Source organism: Melozone crissalis, unplaced genomic scaffold (genome assembly GCF_028551555.1).
Source record: "Melozone crissalis strain CALT ecotype California unplaced genomic scaffold, PUWL_Pcris_2 ptg000056l_1, whole genome shotgun sequence".
NCBI lineage: Eukaryota > Metazoa > Chordata > Aves > Passeriformes > Passerellidae > Melozone > Melozone crissalis.
Window position 1 is genome coordinate 7,586,066 of NW_026535834.1, and position 23,058 is coordinate 7,609,123.

Genomic DNA, 23,058 nt, shown 5'->3' on the forward strand with positions numbered 1-23,058 from the left:
TCATTTTTCCCCTTGTTCAACAAAGATGACCAAAATCTCACACCCTGTTCCAAGTAAAATGACCTCACTGGCCCCTTATCTAATTACAAAATATTTTCCTCTGCCACTCCATTCCAGCCTTGCAGGGACTTTCCTTGCTGCTGTCAGCCTCAAGTTTTCCAGAGTCTTGGGTGGAGGAGCAGGAAAGCAGCTTCTTTCCCTTTTCCCCTCATCAGAATGAAGCTGAAGGCTTTTGATGCCGATGGCTCTGGCAAAACAGCAGCCAGGGGGTGGCTGTGCTGCTGGTCCGGGTGCAGCTGGGGGAGCAGAGGGGTTTGGGTGAACCTGAGCCCCGTTAGGGGATGAAGTCAGGGGTTGAGGAGGGATCTGCTCTTCCTCTCCCTCTTCCCAGCCGGTTACAAGGTGGCCACACCCTTCCGTGAGATTCCTAATTTCATTCCTCCTGCTTGTCATCGTGTCTGCAGTGCAAGGAGGCTGAGCAGCTCCGGGAGGGGTGGATGACACCCGCTGGGTGGCAGGAGCAGGTGAAGGCAAAATATAAACCCAGCACATCCTTTAAAGCTCCCTGCAAAGTCTGAGCTCACCAAACCCACATTTCAGGCTGTCAGGGCTTGATTTTCCTTCTCCCACTGTTAAAGGCAAGAACAAAAGCCTTCAAACCCTTTTGTCCTCCTCATCCTCTGAACCAGGTGAGTCACTCCCTGCGAGCCCAGGGCAGGTGGGGGTGGCTGGCTCGGCCCGGCCCCACAGCCAGCAGCGTTCCACACCTCGATCCAGCAGCAAAGGACAGAGGACAGGATGAGCCAGGGGCAGGGCTACCCCATCCCTGCCCTTTCCAGCAGCTCCTTGGGGTCTGAGCAGAGGTGAGCCCATGGGAAGGTGGCACCAGGTCAGATTTGGAATGGTGAGAGCCAAGAGTCCATGTGTGCCCTGAGAAGGGCAGAGGAACAGCACCAAGAGGGACAGGAGGGAGGTGGCAGGGCAAAGGCAGGGCTGCCACGCTCTGCTGGGCTCCTGGAGCAGCCGCTGCCCTGGCCAGGCTCCATCCCCAGCCTTCCACACCATCCACCCTGCCAGGGCTGCAGCAGGAGGCTGAGGGCTGGCTCACAGCACTGCAGGACAGGAAGGGATCCAGGGAAACTCTGCCACACTCCGTGCTCCCGTTCCGAGCGTGAGGAATCGCCGTTCATCCGACACAAAGCTCTGAACTGCCCTGGAAAGCACCAACCCACGGCCCTGGAGAGGCCAGGGCTGCAGCAGGGCAGGCAAAGCACTGCAAGGAGTCTTCTGCAAGGGAAAAATTCCACACAGAGCTGAGAGGAAAGCTTCCGGCACATCACAGAGCCAAGGCAACTCCACACTCATCCTGCTGGACCCACACTACATCCTGGAGCATCCAGGTATCAGGGCAGGAGGACCAGAAAGTGCACCCAGCACCAGAATTCCCAATGAAAGGAGCCCCTGCTGCAGGCAGAAGGAAAAGCTGGAATCTCTGATTGTTACAGCAGGGAGTTCTCCAAGTACTAGAGATCTGGGGGGGTTTTGTTCCTTTGTTAGTAGGAGGAGAGGTTTCCTAGAGAAAGCACATTGCACGTCTGAACTACAGCACAGCACCAAGTTTCTGCCACGTGTTTTACAGCATTTTTTTATTTTGGGGCAAAAGTCTTACAAGAGGAAGTCTGGTAAGGCAGATCTAGAATGCACATTTTATTTATGTGTAAAAAAAAAAAAACCCAACCAGACAACATGAGTAGACAAGAACTTTTTTTTATATTCTGACTATACAATAATATTCCTCTCTTTTCTTTTTTTAATCCACTGCCACGCTACTATAATGGATCTGTTCTATAGTCTAAGTTTCAGGTTGTCCAGTTAAGTTGTCTGCAGCTTCTTTAAACAAGTTGACCTTTACCTATTTAGAGTTTCTTCTCAGAAACATTCATATATTATACAGGATATACAGATTTTGAAACAAGACACTTAAAAACACACACACCTATAGCCGCAACACTGGGATAGCTGCATTGTAGGGGTTACCTTGTTCAGCCAGCTGTAGACTCTGTATGTACAATTAGTTTTTATAGTGTTATTTACAGAGATGGACTAAAAGCTCTCTTTTAATCTAAAAGGTAAAGGCTCTTGTGTTTGAGTATGTGCAGTTTCATAGCCCTGTGGGGGGGAAAAAAAAAACAAATCACGACAATTATATACACTGTAAACAGCACAAGGCATGAGAATCTCCTCCTCCTCCTCTCCCAAACAATCTCAATCTTGCAGGAAAGTGTTTGTGCACTAATATTCCTCTTCCACCTCTGCTCCAGCTCCTCGGGTTTTCTTGTGGATGGTGCGGTTAAAGCTGTGGCAGGCGGGGACCCAGTGATTGTCATGGAGGCCCAGCTTGCAGCCAGGGATGCCCTTCTGGGAGCGGTGGCAGCACATCCAGTAGCCAGGCCCGTAGGGCAGAGCCTGGCAGTAGGGCTTGGGGTGCCACCTGCACAGGGACACGTCTCCCTTGACGTATTTCTTCTTGCACTGCTTGCAGGGATCCTCCCGGTAGCGAGGGTCGCGCACCCAGCGCGAGTCGGCCGGCCTGATGTTGTAGTACTCGATGATGAACTTGAAGTAGTAGCAAGTGCATTTCAGGGCAACCAGGCTCCTGGTGGGAAGCAACCCAAAGATCTTCACGATGATGTGGTGAGGCAAGAAGGCCATGTACTGCTGAGGCTCCAAAAGCTGCTGGATTTTAAACCTGGTCTCCAGAAAGTCATGAGAAACCTGCCGCTTTAGGCAGGAGGCATCAAGTACTTGCAAAGCTCCTTCTGTGGCAGGGACAGAAGGGGCTGATGGCTCTGTAGGGACACTGCTGCTGACACACGATCTACCAGATGCCAGAGCATCCTCATCCTCGTTTTGGGCTACTTCCCCTGGCTTCTCCTGGGGACCCTCCCGCCGTGGCTGCTGCTCGTGAGCAGCAGGCTGCTCACCCTGGAGGAAAAACAGCCTCCCTGGGAGTGAATCCTCACCAGAACCAGAGAGCTTCTCCTTCCTGCACCCTTCCTCTGTCTTGCTGACCGATATACTGATGCACAAGGGCTCCTTCCTAGCGGGATGCTTTGGGAAAATTCCAGGCTCCTTCGACGTACAATCAACAGTCGCGCTCTCGCTCTGCAGGGTATCCGGCGCTAGCCTGGCAGCAGCGGGACACGGGGCCAGCAGGGCCCTGGGGGGCTCCATCCGTGTGTCAGCGTCACTCCTGCCAGCTGTCATGGCCAGCACCGCCTGGGCAAGTCCCGAACTCACATTCCCCACCCGGGTATCCAGCCCCGAAGGAAACGGCCGCGGGGCAGAGGCGCCGCCATCCCAGAGCTCGGTGTCACCGCAGCGACCCCCAAACCCATCCCCTGCCACCCCTGCCCGTCCCTGGGGCGGGCCCCCCTTGCCCAGGTCCCCCTCGGGCTGGGTGCCGCTGGCCAGGAGCACCCTGCCCACGTTCCTGCGGAAGCTGTTGTTGCGGGAGAGGCTCCCGGCCTCGCTCTGCCGCCTCAGGCACTCGGACTCCAGCCTGGCCACCATGTCCAGCACGCGCACGGGCTCGCCCTGCGGCTCCGCCTCGCACGGCCCGCCCGGGCACGGGGGCTCGGGGCCGGGCACGGCGGCCCTGGGCTGGGGGCTCAGCCTGGTGCCCGCGCAGCTCTTGGCACAGTCCGCCAGCAGGGCGCTGGCCCGCTGCTCCAGGAACGCCACCATCTCGATGACGGACAGCGAGCGGCCCGGGAAGGCGCCGTCGGCGCCGTCGCCGCCCGAGTGCACCGAGCAGTGCTCGATGCCGCAGGCGAACGGCTCCGGCTGGGAGCACCTGGAGTTGGCCTCCCTCATTCTTTCCAGTTGGATTTTGGCTTTTTTAAGATCCACCGATTTTTTCCTGCGTTTGGCCGTCCTCCCGTCGATGTCCCACGTGCTCTTGATTTTCATGGAGCCCGTGCGGGTGCCGCCGCTGCTGCACTGCTGGGCTGCAAAGAAGGCGATTTTCTCCTTGGTGTTGCCGGGTTTCACCACAGCCCACACATCCAGAGGTCCCTCTCCTTCTTCTCCCTGGTGGATCGTGGCAGACAGGGCGTTCTTCTTCTCCCTCGCGCTCGGAGCGTCCGCCGGGCCCTTCCCGTTCATATTGCACATAGTATTTGGATAAATAATCCCCAGAAGCTTTTGAGATGGAGCCACCAGGGAGGGTTTTTGGAAAACGCTCAGTTTGGTGCAGTTGGTGAATTTTTCTCCTTGTGCTGGTCCCTGGTGGCCTCGAAGGGAATCCTGGCTTATTTCTGGGGATCGCTCTTTCTTCTGTAACTTGAGATATGGCTTTAAGTGCATACCAGAAACCCTGGAAAAACAGAGAGGGAAGAAGTTATAGTTGCAAAATATGCCTGTCTGGAATTAGAGAAGGTGGCCCAGAGCAGGCACCAGCCCACACCTCAAGAGGAACCACATGAGAAAGGAAAAGAGCCACCAAGGCTGCAATATCCACCCCTGAAGAACTTCCTGCAGCAGGAGAGAACTTCCCATTAGAGAAATCTGTTTCCAAGCAGTTGCAAGGAGAAATGCTCCAGTTTAAGTTGTATCAGTTGTGAAAACATAGCTAGTGGTTCATTCTTGAGCTAGAGCCATCCTTCTGCCTGCTCATTCCTTGATCCAAGGCAAGGCACACACGGGTCACAGGCTTTATCTGGACTCAGCTACCACACACACTCTTTTCAGTAGATAAAATGTGGTTAAAGCTCAAAAGAGAAATTAGCAAGAGTAATTATATTAATCAGAGATCCCAGGGGATATCTAATCTCCTCCTATCACCCAAAATCACACAGCAGTTTGGGTTGGAAGGGACTTTGAAGCTCATTTTTTTCCACTTCCTTCCACGGGCAGGACACCTTCCACTATCTCAGGTTGCTCCAAGTCCCATCCAACCCATCCTTGGACACTTCCAGGGATGAAGCAGCCACAGCTTCTCTGGGCAATGAAGCCTTTCCTTCAGCACATTGATAATGGCAAATTTGGTGACTTTCCCATAAGGGTGCTTATGTACTCATCAATGTCCCCCCAAAGTGACAGCAGTGTGACATCCTGCTGAGGACACCCACTCTCAAGGATGGGATTGCACACTCAGGAATTTCAGAGCTGTGAAAGACCCCTTGGATGCTGCTGACAGTGCAGCAGCAGCCCCAGACTCCTCTGTCCTGTCATACCTCCACAGTCACCTTCCCTTCAAAGCTCAGGAATTCAGAACATAGGATGCAACCACCAGGAGACCCCAGGCTCTCACCAGCACATACAGAACTAACTACAGGTTATGTTTCCATGGTAATCTTTGAGTTGTTGCACTCAAAGGCCTCCTCCTCGGGGATGATGTGTGCTCAGGAGTGAAGAGCAGCAGGTTCAGAGCCATGCTCATCATGAGCTGGCACAGACACACTGAGGCACTGAACGTGTTCCCCTTGAGAGCCAACACCAACAGAGTTAAGTGTGGCAACTTTGAGGTTTTTAGTTAAAAGCTGGTTTTAGGCTAGAAACCTACAATCTGTTGGTCTATAAAGTCCAAGAAATTTATAAGTGATGCTGCCCAGGAAGAGGAAGCTCCAGGACTAGAAGCAGCTTTCTCTGGTTCCTCCTTCTGGCTCTAGTGACAACAAGGGGGACAGACAGAGATTTTGGGCAGCTACATCAAGAGGAAGGGCTCAGCTCACCTTTCTGCACCTCTGTGGTCCAAGCAGGGCTTTGAAGGCCAGGAAACAGCTGCTGGAAAGGCAGATGTCATGTTCCTTCCCTCTGGATTTTTTAGGGAGATCATCACCTGGCTCTTGCAACCAGACAATGCCACAACCACCTGCATCTCACCTAGAGACAGTGGGTAAGAGATCCCAGTGCTGCAGACACACACACCCACCCAGCCCTGGGTTAATTCTCTGCCTGTGTGCCAATTCCAGCTCCTTGGAACTGGGTCACCTCCCAGTTTAGTCTCCTCTGCAAAATGCAACTGAGCTACTTTGTTTGCCTCCTCAGTCAGATGCTGAAAGCTAAAATAATCTCATAAAAATAGAACTTCAGGGCGTTGGAATAGAGGCACAGAGAGAAAAATGGGAAAATGAGGCTGCTGGAGTTGGCTTTGGCCTCATTTTTCACAGGGGCTGCCTCCCTCTGGTTGTGCTTCACAGTGAAGCAGGGTCAGGCTGCTGAGGTGACCTGGCCAAAGCCCAGCCCAGAGGAGCAGCAGGTGAAGCACTGCAGCAAAGTGCTGCAGAGAACAGTGCCTGCAGCCTTTCCCTGCCCTCCCTTCCCTTCCAGAAGGACATTTCCCAGACTAGGGAGGGAAAAGCTCCAGTGGCTGCTCGCCACCATACCCTGGGGAGAAGAGGTGAACACAATTAAAACACGGCTTTGCATGCTGAGATCTCCTGAGCCAGGAGCAGGAGATCAAATTTCATTCATCAGTTTTGTGCCAAGGTGTTTGAAAGATGAGCTGAGCTTGTTTTTTAAAAGGCTTTCTTCAAGCAGTTTTGAGGAATCCAGCAGGACAATCAGCTCAACACCCTTCATTAAGAGAAGCTGCAAATGGAGGTGAGAGCAGGGATTATGTGAATAAAACCAGAGCCAAACTGGTTGCCCCAAGAGGCTCAGGGGACATGTTCAGCCAGCAGAGTTGGTTCAGCTGCTCCCAGCTATTTCTGGTCCGTGGAGAAAGACAAAGGGTAAAGTTCTGCCTCACCTATTACAGATTCCTTGTTTAAGGTTATATTTCCTATGTTTCAGTTAGTCCCTGGCTAAGCCAACAATACCATTTAAGGTTGAAAAGTTATAATTTACATAACAAAATTATGCCTTAGTCAGAAGTTTTACTGCCAGAATAATTGCCTCATTTGAATTCAGCATTCAGTTCACTGCACATGTTTTAATGGATCTGGATTTAAAGAAAACCTTCATCTAATAACTTCAGACAGCTATAAAGAGCTCTGCAAACTCCACAAGACCAGCTGCCACCTGCCTCAGAGTTTTCCAGCAGCAGGGAAGAGAACTTTCATTTCAAAAGCCACTTTAGCAAGGAGCCTTACCTGAAAGTGTCACTTGGAAAAAACGAGCCCCCAGCTCACACGCCCTTTGCTGTGGACATTGAGAATGAACTTTCAGGCAATCACAGCTCCTTCCCTGCACACCAGCAGCACATTTCATCTCTAGCTCCCACAATTAGATCAAGGCTTCCCAGCAGAAATTGCTTTGAAGATGAACCAGAGCCCAGTCCCCACCCACAGACTCCCCCGTTTCTCAGTGCTGGCAAGCACAGAGCTGTGGCAGCTGCAGGTAAGCTTTTAAATATTTAAAACCACCCAAAAATAGTTGTTAAAAGGTGAAGTCACATATTCCCTATGACACTCCATTCCAGAATAATTCTGTTTGCTTTCCTCCACCCTTTAAGTTATCAAGCTCTCTAATTTTATCTTTAGAGACGACTCTTCAGAAGTCCACGGGAGCAAACATAAAAGGTTTTCAATCCCAAATGTGTGGTTTTAAATTGCTGATAAGAGAGAATTCTGCCAGGAGTGATCAGCACTGAAACAACGAGCAGTGCTGCCTTTATAGTGTTATTCCATCCTTAAGCTGATGAAATAAAGGGGCCAGTTTTTCTATTTCTAATCAGCCATGTCTGAAAAACAGGATACTTGCACTGCTGGAATGAGACTGCTGTTTTTGTAAATCCTAACTACAGCTTGTTTCCACTGCACTTTTATCAAGCTGGTTACTACACATTGCTGATACAGAAATCTATTCCCTTCTATGAGCTCAGATACTCACACACCCCTCTCTCCCCACCCATAACCCACTGGTGGATTCCCCATCCCTGGAAGTGTCCAAATCCAGGCTGGATTGGGCTTGGAGCAACCTGGTCTAGTGGGAAATGTCCCTGCCCATGGTAATGGGGTGGAATGAGATGGGATTGAAGGTCTTTTCCAACCCAAATCATTCCATGATTCTACTTGCCAAGCTGGCCAGACTCTTCCAGCATCCTTCTGTGTTTATGTATGTTCTAAATCACAGCAGCCTAAAACAATAATATATTTGCTTTAGTGGAAACTCCAGAGTTGGAGGCAAAACTGGTAGAAAAGAATCAGTTTTCACAACTCCTTTCTAAGGTCCACAGAGAGCCTTAATTCCCCCTGGAGCTCCCAGCTCAGGGGCTCTGATGATGCCCTGTGAAGCCAAAAGATTTCCTCTGGCCAGCAAGAACAACAAGGACAAAAAAGCCTGATCTTCACAAACACCATATTCACACTGCAAGTTTTCTGGGCAAAGCACTGGAAGGTTTTATTAGGGGGAAAATTTCCATCCAAACCCCCAAGTTTCCTATGGATTTCTCCCTGTAAACACCAACTGCAGTTGAAAAAAAGCTCCTCACGTTGCTGACTGCACACCCAGTGCCAACTACAACTCTGAAAAACCCCTCAGGACATACTAACACAAGGCAGAAGCCCAAAAAAAAAAAAAAAAAAAAGGGAAAAAAATCAACAACAATAAAAACCCCACACCTCTGGCAAAGCATTCCCCTTCCCTGGCATCCCAGCTCTCTGTCCATGGAGTTTTCCTCCTCCAGAAAGGACACTGACAATTAGCAAGGACTGAGCACTGAGTGGGAGTTAACCACACTCAACCACTTGTTATTTCTGGAAGGGCTTGGTGGGTCCTTTGGGCTCCATCTCCAGCACCATTTCCATCCCCTCTGCACTGCCAGGGCAAGGCAAAGCAGACAGAGAGCTGCTTCAAAGGCATTCCAGGGATTCTGCTGGGGAAAGTCCCGCCATGGAAGGCTCCCTGCACTCATGGAGTTTGTTCTGGAGCATGGCAAGGCTCCAAGCTCACAGAAAGGAGGGCTGGGAAGCTCCAGAGCAGGGCTGGGTTTGACTCTGGCAGCTGTGGAAGCATCTGATTTCCTGAAAGCCCACTCCCCTTGGAGCAGCAACTGCTCCTGACCCAGCTCCCAACACCTCCAAAACGCCTCTTGCAGCAAAGGGAGAGCCAGCAAGGATTAGAGAGGGATTGGAAGGCAAACAGAAGGCACGTGGCTGCTGAAGGAGAGCTCTCTGCTCCAGTGGCCAGCCTGGGGCAAGGGGGAGAAAGCCAAAACCGTGGGGCAGAGCTGGCCCAGCAGAGCTGAGGAGATAAATGCTCTGTAAGAACCAAACTCCTAAGGCTGGGTCCCTCCCCAGCTTGTTCACCTGCATCAGGTGCTCAGATAACCTGATTTTGGGGGAGACAACCCCAAACACAGCTGCACCCAGCACAGCCAGGAAATCCATCCCACAAAGCCCAGCATCCCACAGAGGTGCTGGGTGACAGAATGCACCCCCAAGCCCAGCACAGACCCCTCCACTCTGAGGGCTCCCACCCATCAATGTCTTGAACATGTTTTACACTAAACACACACCCACCCTTCAGTAAAGCACAGTTGCCTTGGCTACTTCCTACATTTTGCACAGGAAGAAGTGCCACAGCTTTGCCAGGCTTTTGTATAAGAGCACTCACCATGAAGGGAGAGATGCAGCAGCAGTTCTGTGCTGAGCCTCAGGAAGCTCAAAGCCCTGCTGCCCAAGCACACCAGACATGACAAAGCAAAAGGGAATAAAATAAACTGAAAGATTTGGAATTCAAGGTTATCAGCTGCATCCAGAGATGATGGGATGGCACACGTGGCTGTGGTGGGACACGATGAGGGGAAATCACAGAGGGACAGCAAGACAAAAACTGCTGCTTTTATAGGGCTTCTGCTGAAAGGTAAGTGCCAAGTGTCCTTCTGGAAGTGTTTTACATTGATTAATTTGTTTCCTGATTTATGAAGTGCAAGAGAACCTTTCTTCATATCACAGTGCAACAAATTCCTTGTGCTAAGGAAGCTCCACAGAGTGATGCTATTTATAGCCTTCATTGTTGTGCATATGCAATGAGAACACATCAAAGGTTGCAGAAATTAACCTTGGACCACACCATCTGTAACAGACTCAGCATTCAAAATAAAAACAAGCAGAAGTAGAGTTGAAAGCAGGTTGCCCTTCTGAAACTCAAGACTGAAAGAAACTGGTTGATGAATTCAGGATTTCACTGCACACTGCATTCTCCAGGAGTCTGAAGGTGTTTTCATTATTAAGAACACATCCCAAACAAAAGACTCAAAGCAACTCCAACTGGATTTGATCCTTTTTTGTGAAGGATACCAGAAACAGACACAGGTTTCAGGTCACATCACTTGGAAACTTCTATCTTAGAGACCAAAAAGTCCAGGAATAAACATGAGAACTGGTGCAGCGTTAAGTCACTGCAGAGATATTTAACAACAAAGAAAAACTGAAAGGTTTTTTTTCCAGTTTGTGAGAGAAAAGAGAAACAGGGTTGCAAGCAAGGGCAGGGCAGAGATCAAGAGTACAACACAAAATACCAAATTTGACTTTGCACCATTTTTAAAGAGGGGAGGTAAGGGTGATGATGAGGGCAAAAGCCCAGGCGTTAATCTGAACAAGAGCATTGGCAGGAGGGGGATTAGAGAGCTTCATAAAAATTGTGAGGATTGGCTCATCCCAGTTTCAGAATCCAAACCAGATAGGCTCATGCACTGCAGGCCAAGAAACAGGATTTATAAACCTCTTGAAAGGCAACAATAGGAGATAATAAACATGTGGCACATTGGAGGGGGCACTGCAGGGGAGAAAGGGAAGGAGAATGATCACAGCCTCTCCAGGGCTCCTATTCTGACTCCAACATAAAGGTGCTTTGCAAGCAAAGAGGATTAATGTGACACACAGAAAAAGGGGGAAGAGGGAATAGTTCAATATGCCAGACTAACCTCAAGGTTCTCAAAAAAAGCCATCTTTTTAGAGCAATCTACTATATCTTCCTCACATGGACTTCAGAGAGCACAAAGAGATTTACTGGCTAAGACAGATTGGCAGAGGAATGGGAAAACAGACAAAGGAACTGGCTTAGCAGGAGACAGCCCCAGGTGATGCTGAATAAGAAAATACCAGCCTGGAAACCAAAGACATGCCTCAAGAATCAGCCCTGGGAACATCTGACTTTGTTAAAAACGACCTCAGCACTAATTCTGCACCCACAGAAACAGAGGCAGCTCCAAAACAGCAGAGACACAAAGCTCAGAGTAACAGGAACTGAGGAGGTTTGGAAATGCAGGCAGTGATGCATCAGCAAGAGGGACACCAACAAATTTTGGAAGTAACTGAGGTGAACTGGCCACCACAGAGACATCCATGAAATAAGAAGTGGAGGTGATGAGGAAGCCCTCCAGGCAGAGCAGTCCAGAGCACAGCACACACTTTTAGCCTGGACTGAGAATATTCTGTGAGGGGCATCTCACTGAGAACAGCAGCAATTGCTACTCAGGAAGCTGCTAAAGAACACTTGGGTCACTCAGCAAAACCACAGGTGAGGGTTACAACCCCCTCTTACAGAATGCAGAAGAAGAGGCAAACCACTGAAAATGAGCAGCAGTCCTTAGGCAGAAGGGAAATAAAGGAACAGAAACTCAAATGAGTCTATAAACTGTCATGAATGTTCAGCCTGGGAATGAAAAGAAGGTTCCTAATTGCACAGCAAGATCTGTCATCTTCAGTAATGGCTTGATCTACAGGAGGAGAGAAGAAAAGATGCAAGAAAAGATGTAAATGTTTTTAGGCTGGACTAAGTTCACAAAAGGGATTATGAGATGCTGCTTGGCAAAGCAAGGAGCTGGGTGACCCAGGAAGTCTTTTCCAGCACTAAATTACCATGAGACTAACATAGCAAGTATATGCTGTCTACACAACCACAAAGAACAAAGGTTAAAAGTTTGCTTTAAACCCACACAGCCTTTGGAAACCAAAAAGCTGGCGCTCTTCCTCCAGACTGAGGAAGTTTAAGAGCCTTGGTTTCAGAAAAAGAATTTAAAAAAAAAATACACATTTATTTGGAAGTAGTTTGAACTCCAACAAACTGGCATGTCCTTGCATTTGCATGAGGACAAGTTGTTCTGCATGGTGTTCCTATAAGTGAGAGGCATTCACTTAATTGTCACATAAGCGCAAGTGTTTGAAACCAATCGTGCATTTCTCCTTAATAAGAGACACAGGAGAGTGAGCAATGCAAAATGTGGGCTCAAACTAATCTAATTACTTAGTCCATAGTAAGACAAACCACAACAATGACTGCCAGCATTTCCACTTGCTTCAAGCTGCCTGCATGTTTTAAAGCCTACTCTGATGAGCCTTTCACCAATTAAGTTTTACTTCAAAGTCATGTTTCCCAAACTAATTTACAGCTGTTGCTAGAAAACCCAAGGATTTCTGCAAGTACCCTACCAGCTGCAGTGAATCTGTAGCTGTCATGATCAAATAAAAACGTCAAAGAACATTTCTGCCCTTAAACCATTACAACCTAAACACCGCCTGAAAGTCAGAATTTCGTGCAAATATTTGAGTGACAGCAGAAGACAATGGGAGAGGACAAGGAGAAGGCTAAAACCAGTGCTGAGGCTGAGCTGCAGGCAGTGTGTTCGTACCGTTTGACCTGATGGAAGGTGGAGGATGTGGAATTCAGCGGTTCCCTGTGGAGGCCAGCTCTGCAGGAACTCTTCATGGTAACGCCCTCTCCAGGCTAAGGCACGTCCTCGTCACAGCCAGTCCATCCTGGGCTACACCCCAGGCTCCCCCATCAGCTCTGCCTGCCCCACACTCAGCTTCACCGTGTCTCTGCCACCTAGAAACTGAACAACAGAGAGCTGCGTGAGGAGGTGACAGGAGCAGATGATCAGGACATGGATTTTCCCACGAGAGAGAATAGATATAAATATAAATATATACAAACACAAACATGCTATGCATGCATAGATATAAAAGATACATATTCAGATTTAAAACAACTCAACATCATCATGCCAAGTGTTGCAGCTGGAGTTCCTGAACACCACCAAACACAAATGAACACGCCCCACCACAGCCTGTCTGCACACACGGAGTTTTTTCACCTTTTATCCAACTGCAGCTCTACCTTGGCACCTCCCACGGAACACGCTGTCTTCCCAGCTCCATGTAAACAGGACGCACAAGATCTCTCTGCTTGTTAGCACCACATCAGGCTTTGGAGGGAAGTGGCTGCTAGCAGTGAGATTTGAGGCTGCCAGGAGTTACGTTAGCGCTCTAATCAAAATAACGTGGTGGATTTTATAAAAGGACAGAAAACATGTCACCACGCAGCCTCCAAGTCTTGTGAAAACTGCCCTGTCTTTGCATCACATGCAGATAAGGCAGATTACACCAGAACAAAGCTGTTCTGCAGTATCTCTTGTTCTCCTGGGCTGCTGCCTTCTCCACCTTGTCCTTGGAGCAGACACCCTTACCCGCGCGTTAACGCACTTTGATGGAGAAACAGCAACAACCTTCGAGCTGGAACATTAAAGGGAAGAGTGACACAGCAAAAGAGCCCTGGAAAACCTCAAATACTCCAGCCTGGGCTGCCAGCAGATTGTTTGAGAGACCGTTTGCTTCCTCTCTAGAGGCCTGTGCACAATGATGCCGTAATAAAGGAATGCCATTTGAGGATGCTAACTATGGAGCTGTGTCCCCAGGGAGATGTGATTTAGTGCAGCAGGTTGTTCTCTCCTTTTCAGCAGCTCTGCCCAGCGTTCCTACTGCTGTCCTAGCCCTGCTTTTGCAGAGATTGAGCCTCTCACATCACCCCCTTCCCAATGCCTCCCACACAGAAGAGCCCCCACTACGCCCAGCCCAGCACTGCTTCACCAGTGTGGTTCACAATCAATGCTCCCACTAAACACTCCTGGCCTGGAAAACCTGCTCTAGGTAGCCACACTTGCCAGGAAAATGATGAAGGATGAACCTTCCAGGCAGGAAAAACAGAAGCTGGTTTAGATCCACCTGACTTGATGTCTGCTACAGCAATTCCACGGTTCGTTTAATGATGGCGAATAAGAGGTTAAGAGTTTGCCTACATTTGAGTAGCAGGAGCCTAAAATAATATATAAAATATTATATAAACACATTCCAGTCTTCATGAAGAAATCTCTGCTGAGCTCTACACAAGGCTAAGAAACGTGTGGGGTGGAGGAGATGGAGGCAGAGCAGGAGGAGGAGAGCATGTCCTCTGCCCAGGGATTCAGGGAGACCAGCAATGAAGCTGCCACGATCAGCAACAGCAGAAATTGAAGCTTTGTAGCTAAACACCATTTTCATCAGACTACCCAGAGTCTCTAACAAGGACCTACCTCTACGAGTGAAACCTAGGCACAAAACCAGGTGTTTCTGATGTTCTCATGCTGTAAAGATACACATTCACAAACAGTAATTCACAGAGAAGTAAAAAGCATATGCCCGGTGCTTTAGGAAAATCAAACACAAAATCGTTACTTTCCCATGAACCATCACTAAAAGGCACTGAAATTCTGACTTTTCTCCAAGCTTTTGTCTGGCTTTACTAACACTAGCATTTCAAACTCAGCAGGAACTGTATCACAGAAGCATGATTATATCCACACCCAAATAAATGCAACCACACCATTGCAAGAATGCCACTCACTCTTCCAACAGCTTACACCCTCTCCATGGATCCCTGGTCAAGAATACCACATGTTTTGTCCTAGTCCTACTCCTCTGGAGATCAATGGAGAAGTAAAAGATAAAAAGCCAGACAAAGAATTGAAACTCAAAGATATCTTGTTTGCAGAGCTCGAGAAGCAAAACCATCAAGAGAATCGGTTCAGGTCAGGAGCAGGCAGAACCCTGATCCAAGCACAGGCATTGTATGGTGGGATTTCGTGAGTTTAGGAAGGGACCAGCAACTACTAGAGGGAAGCAAAAGCTGACAAAATAGACACAGCCAAGTTCAGATGGGCACTGCAGCACAGCCCCAACCACAGCTCCATACAAAGCACGCTTTTTCCCCCCCTCTGTAGCTGCTGGGCTATAGAAAAGAGCTGAAATAGACTATAAATGCCAGCAAGCTCCTGACAAATTCCTACTGTGTGAAGAGTAAAAAGCTGTGCTTGTGAATTAAAAAAAAAAAAGGAAAAGAGAAAAAAAAAAACCCCAGCATTTAAGCTAGCAGATATACTTACTGTCTTTTAACTACCACTGTTTCTGTACCAAGGCTGATCCTTAGCAGAAGGAGCTGCAGCTGATTTAAGTTTTGCACAGAGTCAGGTACAGCCCAAAAAACTGCAATACAGATGCACAGAGAAACAAAACAGAAGAGGAAGTTAAAACCCTAATGGTGTTCTTCTCCCTCTCTGAAACCACCCCCAAACATATGCCTTTCTGCACAAGATGTGGGAAGGACTCTGCTTTTGGCAGCAGAAAGCAACACATCCTCTCAGCCACAGACCGAGCCCAGGGAACGGGCCCGCAAAATTCCCTCTTATCACCAGGTCTGAGCACTGCTGCAGCCTAGAAAAACAAATGTATCAACTCGACCAGGCTGCACTCAAGGTCTCCCCATCTGTGTAGCAATTCACCGCAGCTTCTGATATTTTGATTAGTGCAAGTGTGTTTTAGCTGTAGCAACAGTAACTGATCAACAAAGCGGTTCAAAGGGTGGGCACATCCTCTCAGAAAATTTACTTTCTTGAAAGGAGGCCCTGGCCTCGGGGCTGGAGCTGAGCAACAATCACCCTGTGGGTAAAAACACGTGTAAAAACACATCTGACCACCCCACCTCCATGCAGGGCAAGCTGTGGGATGTTCCATGGGGATGTCACTCTGGATCAGCTGGCAAAGAGCATCAGCACACTCAGGATGCACAAGGAAGCAGCAGCAAGTGATTCAGAGCAGAACTCAGAGGAGTTAGTAACAAAAACAGTCATTAGGGTGGGAAAAGTCAGTGCTGAGGCTTTATAATAAGATAAGGGTATTTGTTTTCTTGCAAGAACCAGTTCCATGTCCATTCTCCCACCATGGAGCTCAATCCTACGTTGTTATTTCATGATCCTTGTCTCCAAAAGAGTAATTCACCAGACATGCAATTCTGCCATCCCCCAGGCAAGTCATCCCTCAGGACCCCTCTGACAGCACCAGACTCTCCTAAGCAAGAGGCTTTGCCACAGGGTCTTACCCCATCCCAACATTCCCACAGCAGCTCCCAGGCCAGGTGTGACATGAGGGGATGGACACACAGGTCCTCACCCTCTCAAACCCCTAACCATTGCTTTTAACTATTCTTCAAGCAATATCTGCATATTTAAAGCACCTGAAGAACTGCCTTTTAACCCCAAAGGAGCCATCACAGGCATCATAAGCCTTGTGAAACCTTGTGTGCTCAGCTTCTCCCCTCTGTTTGCTGGTCCATCAGATCTGGCATTATCTGATCTAAGGGCAATGAAAGTGCCACGGGGGCTCCAGCTGGAATTCGTGTGGGGGAGTTTCCTGTGCCTTCTCCCACACCAACACCAGCTGATGGCACTTCTGCCAAGCACCAGGAACCAGAGCTGCCAAAGCAGCAGGACCTGGTTACCATTGCCCTGGGCTCATTTCCTCACCAAATTCACTCCAGCCCTTCCTTCCCAAAGCTCCTCCAAGCTCCCACCCTTGGATCCCACCAGACAGAGCAGCAATTCAAATGAAAACTGATGATTGCCATGTGAGCAGAATCAGCAGAGGTCACAAAGACAATGAGGGGTCTGGAGCACCCCTCTTGTGAGGAAAGACTCCAGGAGCTGAGCCTGTTTATTCTTTCCCACCTTTCCCTGTCTGATTTCTCACCTGAAGCCTCCCAAGGAGCTGGACCAGGACAGAATGAACCCAAATTGCTCCCTGAACCCACCTACCCCTGACCTGGCAGGAACCCACAAAGCCCAGCAGGACAAGGCCCTCAGAAACTCAATCCACACCTGGAATCACGCTGGAAAATGTGTGTTTTTTATGTCCTTTTAGTGGACAGGAACACTTCTGAATGCACAGTGGGCAAAGTGCAGAGTGTTTCAGAAGCAGGGAAATGAGCATGTAGGGCTCCAAGGCAACACTTGACTCCTCACTGCTGTCAAGCAGCTCTCCTTGCTGTACTGATAAGCATGTGAAATGCTTGTTCCAATGAAGCACTACAGGGAGAACCTGTTTTCCTTCCAAGATCACGTCAGGAAAGAATGAAAGGCTCCACATTTGTGGCTCACATGCTTCCTCACTAGGTGGGGTAAGAGTTGGAAGCACTAAGTCGTCCCCTCAAAAGGAAAATCTCAGAAGGGAAAAAGAAAATAAAGACAAGCTCTGCTGCACCCTCTTAGCCCTGCATGAGTATTGGGAAAAATAATATTACAAGTGTTTCCCTTGTTCAGCTATTCCTGAAAAGGTTTCAGCTGCCTTGCACAATCTGGGTAAGGACATCACTCGCTGCTCAGCTGGGAAGAAGTTAAGAACTGGCTCATTAGATTTGTTCTGCTTGATCCAAGAGGAAAACAAAACCAGTCAATCCCTCCCTGGGCAGTGCTGCTGCAGCTCTGCTGACAAACACACGGGGCTCACGCACCATTCTGCTTTCTAGAAAGCTGCCTTGGCACCCCTTGGCACTGTCACGTGCCCTGAATGACAAACTGGGGGTGGCAGGGCCCCTGTGAGCGTGGCTGGGGCTGCTGCACCCTCAGCTCATGGGGCAGGGCAAAAACCCTTCCTGAACACCCCCACATGACCCACGAGCCACATCTGAATTATTCAGCCTCTCAAAGTCCATCTGCTTTGCCATGCAGATTGTGAATTCATGAAAGCTCAGCTCAAAGGCCACTTTCTTGGGGGGGGGGGGGGGGAGAGGAAGGAGAAAGCTTCCAGAAGCTTTCCTATTATAGAAGCAATAGAGCTGGTTCCAAATATAGTAGAGCAGCACTCCCAGAGCTCTGGAGACGTGGTGCCCTGGTTTTGGGGGGCTGAGGTCTCACTGGATTGCTCCTGCACATGCAAAGATGGGTGGAAAGGGCTGCAAGATGCAGAACTGACGTGAAAAGGGAGTTTCAGGACAAACACCAGAGGCAGAAACCCAGACTGGCTCTGTGAAAGATCAGCCTGAACCCCAGGAGAGAGACAACCTGTCCCACTTTAGGGAAAGCCACTCAAAACCAGCAAGAATCCCATTTTTTCAAGAACACAACATAAGCTTGCTTTAAAAAATCCTGATTATTACTATTATTATTATTATTATAACCCCAACAATCATTTGATCAGCCTGTTTTGCCTGTGGTAGCAGGGATCCAGGCTGGAGAGGTGCACTTGACTCACTCTGGCATGCAGAGGGTGGATTTGTTTTTGTTGTGACAGCTCATAAAGTGACCATCACATGCCCTGCCCCACAGAAATTCCTCACCAGCTCACCAGGAACAGTTTGTTAGTGACCCATTTTAATTCCTGAAGTTTCCTTCTCCTGTTTCAGGGCAGATCTTGTAATACAACAGAAATAAACTCAGTTGCAAAAGTGTATCTTTGTGTATCTCTGCATCTGTGTACTCCAGCATAGGACTGGACTTGTGATTGGTAAATAGTAACAAAGTAAAATGTCACCAGGACAGCAAAAATCTCATACAGGACCCCACACAGGGAAGAAGGCCCCCTAAACCATGGCACAAAACGCACAGGAATAATTGATCCTGCACATCTCTCCATGGAGTATGAAATGGCTTCTAAAACAGCAGGAAAAAACCTGATTTCTAAATATCCATCAAATAAATAAATACAGTTCCTTCTTTAGAACTCTGCCAACAAGGAAAACCCCACACAGGTGACTCAATGCTAAGCACTCATTTCATCAGCTTTAAAACTCAATTCACTGAACGAAATATGGCTTTCCCAGGTTTCTGTGGCTCTCACTTGGTTGGAACCAGCCCTTGGGTTGCCAATTCTCCTTTCTGAGACCCCCCCATATTCCCTGATACAGGTCCAGATCTACACAGTGTAGCAGAACAAGGGGTAATTTACTTTTATTTACTTATGTAGAATTTTACCCTTTAACCAAAAGGTTATTATGTGCATTTCTCTGTCCTATGCCACTGTGGACACTTTTCCAGCAGAGACAGAGGCACAAAAGACCCCCAAAAAACACTCCCCAAAAAACCCCAAGCAAACCAAACCCACGCAAATGACTCAAAGCAGAACATGCAGTTTCCTCCACATGGATTCATTCCAGTCCACTGCAGGGCTGAGAGGTTCCAAAATCCATCAGGCATCTCTAAAGTGTCCAGATTTTTCCTAAGGGTCTCCAAATCCAAATTCAGCAAACCTTACTCAGCAGCACAAACACTGGATTAAATATAATAGAACCAAAAAAAGAGCTTTAAGAAGTAACTGTGCCATTACTTGCAAATATTTGGATAGGTTGGATAAGGCCTTAAGCAACCCGGTCTAGTGGGAGTTCCTGCACATGGCATGAGGTTGGCATGAGATGATCTTTAAGGTCCCTTCCAACCCTTAAACATTCTATGATTTCATTATTTCTGTCATTCAAAATGCCCAAATTTTTGCTATCATATTCCTGAGTCCTCTCTGTTCTCACATAAAAGCATTTTTCAGTATTTTTGGTATCAAGGTCTCATGAGTTGTCACAAAACCTTAAATCTTTTCAAATTTTTGTCTGAAGTAGGGCACTGCTGGTGCCCCAATGTCACATTTTCACAGAGAACCATCTTCCACCTTGCAAGGACAGTGCAAAAATGCTGAACTCAGAAATCCCCAATTTACAGGTCAGCAGTTTACAGAAAAGTCTGCTCTGCACTCAGGGAAAGAGCTCTCCAAGTGTCCCCAACTTCAGGACAGATTTCATGCAGAAACAAGTTCAAACTATTTTTCACATTTTAGAACAAAGTGCCTCATTACATCTGCAAACTTGCACCAGAACAGATTCCTCAGGAACATCTAAAAACAACCTACCCACCCACCCACAAACAGGACACAGCCTCTGAATAAGTTTGGGATTCACTGGGCTTTCCAGCTGTGCCTTGAAAACAAAGCAGAAAAGGTCCTGAAGAACAGGTTACAATCTAAGACCAAAAAAAAAGAAAATAAAATTAAAAAATGAAATAAAATTTTAAAAAATCATAAAAATCACTAATTAATGTCAGGTTCTAACAGAGCTTCTACTGGAGAAAGTCAGGGCTACCCCAGGCCCTTTCCAACCTGCTCCTCATGTCCCATCACAGATGTGGCTCAGCCCACCACTCAACCAACTGGTGCCACTGAGGAAACATTTAAGAAAGGGTGAAAATGAGGAAAAACCCCACCAAGGCCAGGGAAGGATAAAGGGGAGCTCCATGGCAAAGCAGGTCAATGCCCCACAGTGAAACTGGAGAGAGAAGATGCTTGGTTTATGCTTGTTTCTCACTATTATTTCACTATTCTAGCCATCAATAAATGTTATTTTTTTTCTGTTTTGTCCACAACAACAATCAGAAATCTCATGAACTTTAGTTTGACCTTTAAGTTCTCTTGGCAGTGCTTCTGTGACCTCTCCAGCTCCAGCCCCTGGGTGGCAACAACTCCTGTGGCCACCCTGTCAGGGTGTCTGTCCCTGCACGGAGTCACCCACTGCAATCACTCACAGCTTATTGTTACTGTCAGTCTCAGGAGGGACAGGAATGCTCCTCCTTGCATGGAGAGTGGCCATTCCCAGTGTGTCCCTCTTTTATTCACTTCTGCCTTCTTGGGAGAGGTGCTGCGGACCCCACTGGGATCCCTGGAATGCAGACTTCTGAGTCTCTGAGCTCTCTGAACACATCCTACTTCACAGAACCCTTGAGAGGTCCAGGTTGGGAGGGACCTCAGATCCATCTAGTTTCAACCTCTGGTCCAGGGCAGGGACAGATGTGCATTCCACCATCCCAGGCTGCTCCAAGCCCATCCAACCTGGCCTTGGACATTCCCAGGGATGGGGCAGCCACAGCTGCTCTGGGCATCCTGTGGGGACAATCACATCCCTTGGCTGCTGCCCACTCCTGTTTGAGGCAGCCCTGACTCAGCTGTCCCTCTGGACTGCGAGCACACACAGCTCCCAGCCCTCCCTTCATCCACCACAACCCCAATGTCCTCCTCTGCAGGGCTGTCCTCAGTGACTTCTCCCAGTCTGCACTCACACCTGGCACTGCCCTGACCCAGGAGCAGCACCTGGACTTGCTGAACTTGATGAGGTTCCTCAGCAGCACCTTGCACCTGAACTTGATGAGGTTTCTCTTCCTCATTCCCATGAGGGCCACACAACCTTCTTATGTTCTCATACAATTCCTGGACATGGTGACACAGCTCCTCAGTGAATGAGGACACACCTTCTGCAGAGGCGTGAGGACTTCTCCCAGTTTGTACTCACACCTAGGACTCTCCTGACCCAGGAGCAGCACTTGGACTTGCTGAACTTGATGAGGTTCCTCAGCAGCACCTTGCACCTGAACTTGATGAGGTTCCTCATTTCCATGAGGGTCACACAACCTTCTCACATTCTCATACAATTCCTGGACATGGTGACACAGCTCCTCAGTGAATGAGGACACACCTTCTGCAGACTTGTGAGGACTTCTCCCAGTCTGTACTCACACCTGGCACTGCCCTGACCCAGGAGCAGCACCTGGACTTGTTGAACTTGATGAGGTTCCTCATTCCCATGAAGGTCACACAACCTTCTTATGTTCTCATACAATTCCTGGACATGGTGACACAGCTCCCCAACGAATGAGGACACACCTTCTGCAGAGGTGACTCTCAGCCCCAGTTTCCTGCACAAGGAGCAGCCACCCTTTACAGCCAGAGGTCTCCAGAGCTCCACTGCCACCAGGCCTCTTTGGGAGGGACCCTCTGACCTTGCTGGGGCTGCCAGGAAGGAGCACCAGCACCCCTCCTACAGCTCCAGGCCCGCAGTGAGGTCATGCAAGGAAAAGGAAAGAAACGGGACACCAGGGTGTGACAGGCAGCAACACAAAGCTGGAACCCTCACCAGGGACAGGAGAACAGCACAGCAAGGCAGAGAGGACCCACAACAGCACCTGGCACAACATCACAACCCAAGGGGACCCTGGACATCCAACAGCCAAACCAGGCACCTGCAGAGCTCATCCAACACAGGAGCAGAACAGGGCATGGCTGAGCAGAGCTGGGCTCACACAAACACAGGTGAACGATCCCAAAGCAGCATCAGGGTATTTCCCACCCTAAACTGCTGTGCAGCTTGTAAAAGAGCACCGAACCCCTTTAAAGGGACCAGAAAGGACTCTGAGCAGCCAAAGCACAGACATGAGCCCTTTGGCCATGACGTGTCACAAGATGAAATCAGGAGGCAGCCACTACAAATCCTTCCCACACAAAGCATCACCTGGGCTTACAGAAATTCTCAACATTGTACACAAAACATCTGCTGAAGCAACTCTGCTTCACAAAACTCAGAGATTTTAACTGGTAAACTGCAGTAGAAACCAACATTAAATTCAATATCTTATTTCATTATGATTATTTCAAAGGACTGTTCAAAATCTAAGCTAATCTGGAAACCTACCAATTCCACAGATCTTTAATCTTTTATTAGCTCTATTTTTAAAGATTTTTTTTCCCCCACTAATAACTCAAGAATTATTGAAATAAAAAATAGTTTGATATTTTCAGGGCTTTGTAGTCAATACACCTAGCAACTGACACAATTAAAGTTTCAGAAATCCTAAGCATGGCACGAATTCCACTGTAATTCATTCTTATGGAAAAAAAGAAAGGCCCCAAAATAGCTTTGAAATTTCAGTAAAGGACAACTTCTGCACATTATGAACTGTGACAACTTCTGCTTCTGCCTTTCCCTTTTCACATTTCCTCTTCAAAATTCAGTGGCACAGACCTAGAAGAGGACACCAGAAATAATTGTGGTGCAATCCTTTCCATGTTAATAACCACTTTGGAAGCATGAACTTTTCTAAAGTCCACTGGAAACATCAGATTCAGGTTTGTTTTACAAGACTTGGAATTTTTTTCATGAAAAAACACAGGAAACATAAAATCCTAGAATGATTTGGGTTGGAAGGGACCTTAAAGA

The 23,058-nt window shown here is 48.3% G+C and overlaps 1 protein-coding gene across 14 annotated transcripts in view; it reads right to left on the reverse strand.

Annotated features, from left to right (window-relative positions):
• Window positions 1-1,629: 1,629 nt before the first annotated feature.
• Window positions 1,630-23,058, reverse strand: part of FBXO34 (F-box protein 34) — a 40,069-nt gene continuing 18,640 nt past the window's right edge. For 2 of the 14 annotated variants that reach the window (XM_054286947.1, XM_054286945.1), the window contains 3 exons: window positions 13,046-15,248; window positions 12,581-12,784; window positions 1,630-4,378 (listed from right to left, as the gene is read on the reverse strand). In XM_054286947.1, the coding sequence (XP_054142922.1) occupies window positions 2,293-4,378; window positions 12,581-12,657 (2,163 nt within the window). In that variant the 5' untranslated portion in view covers window positions 12,658-12,784; window positions 13,046-15,248 and the 3' untranslated portion in view covers window positions 1,630-2,292. Of the gene's footprint in view, window positions 4,379-9,561; window positions 11,749-12,580; window positions 12,785-13,045; window positions 15,249-23,058 lie in introns of those variants that run through there. The other 12 variants (XM_054286954.1, XM_054286952.1, XM_054286948.1 and 9 more) reach the window with 12 other exon arrangements.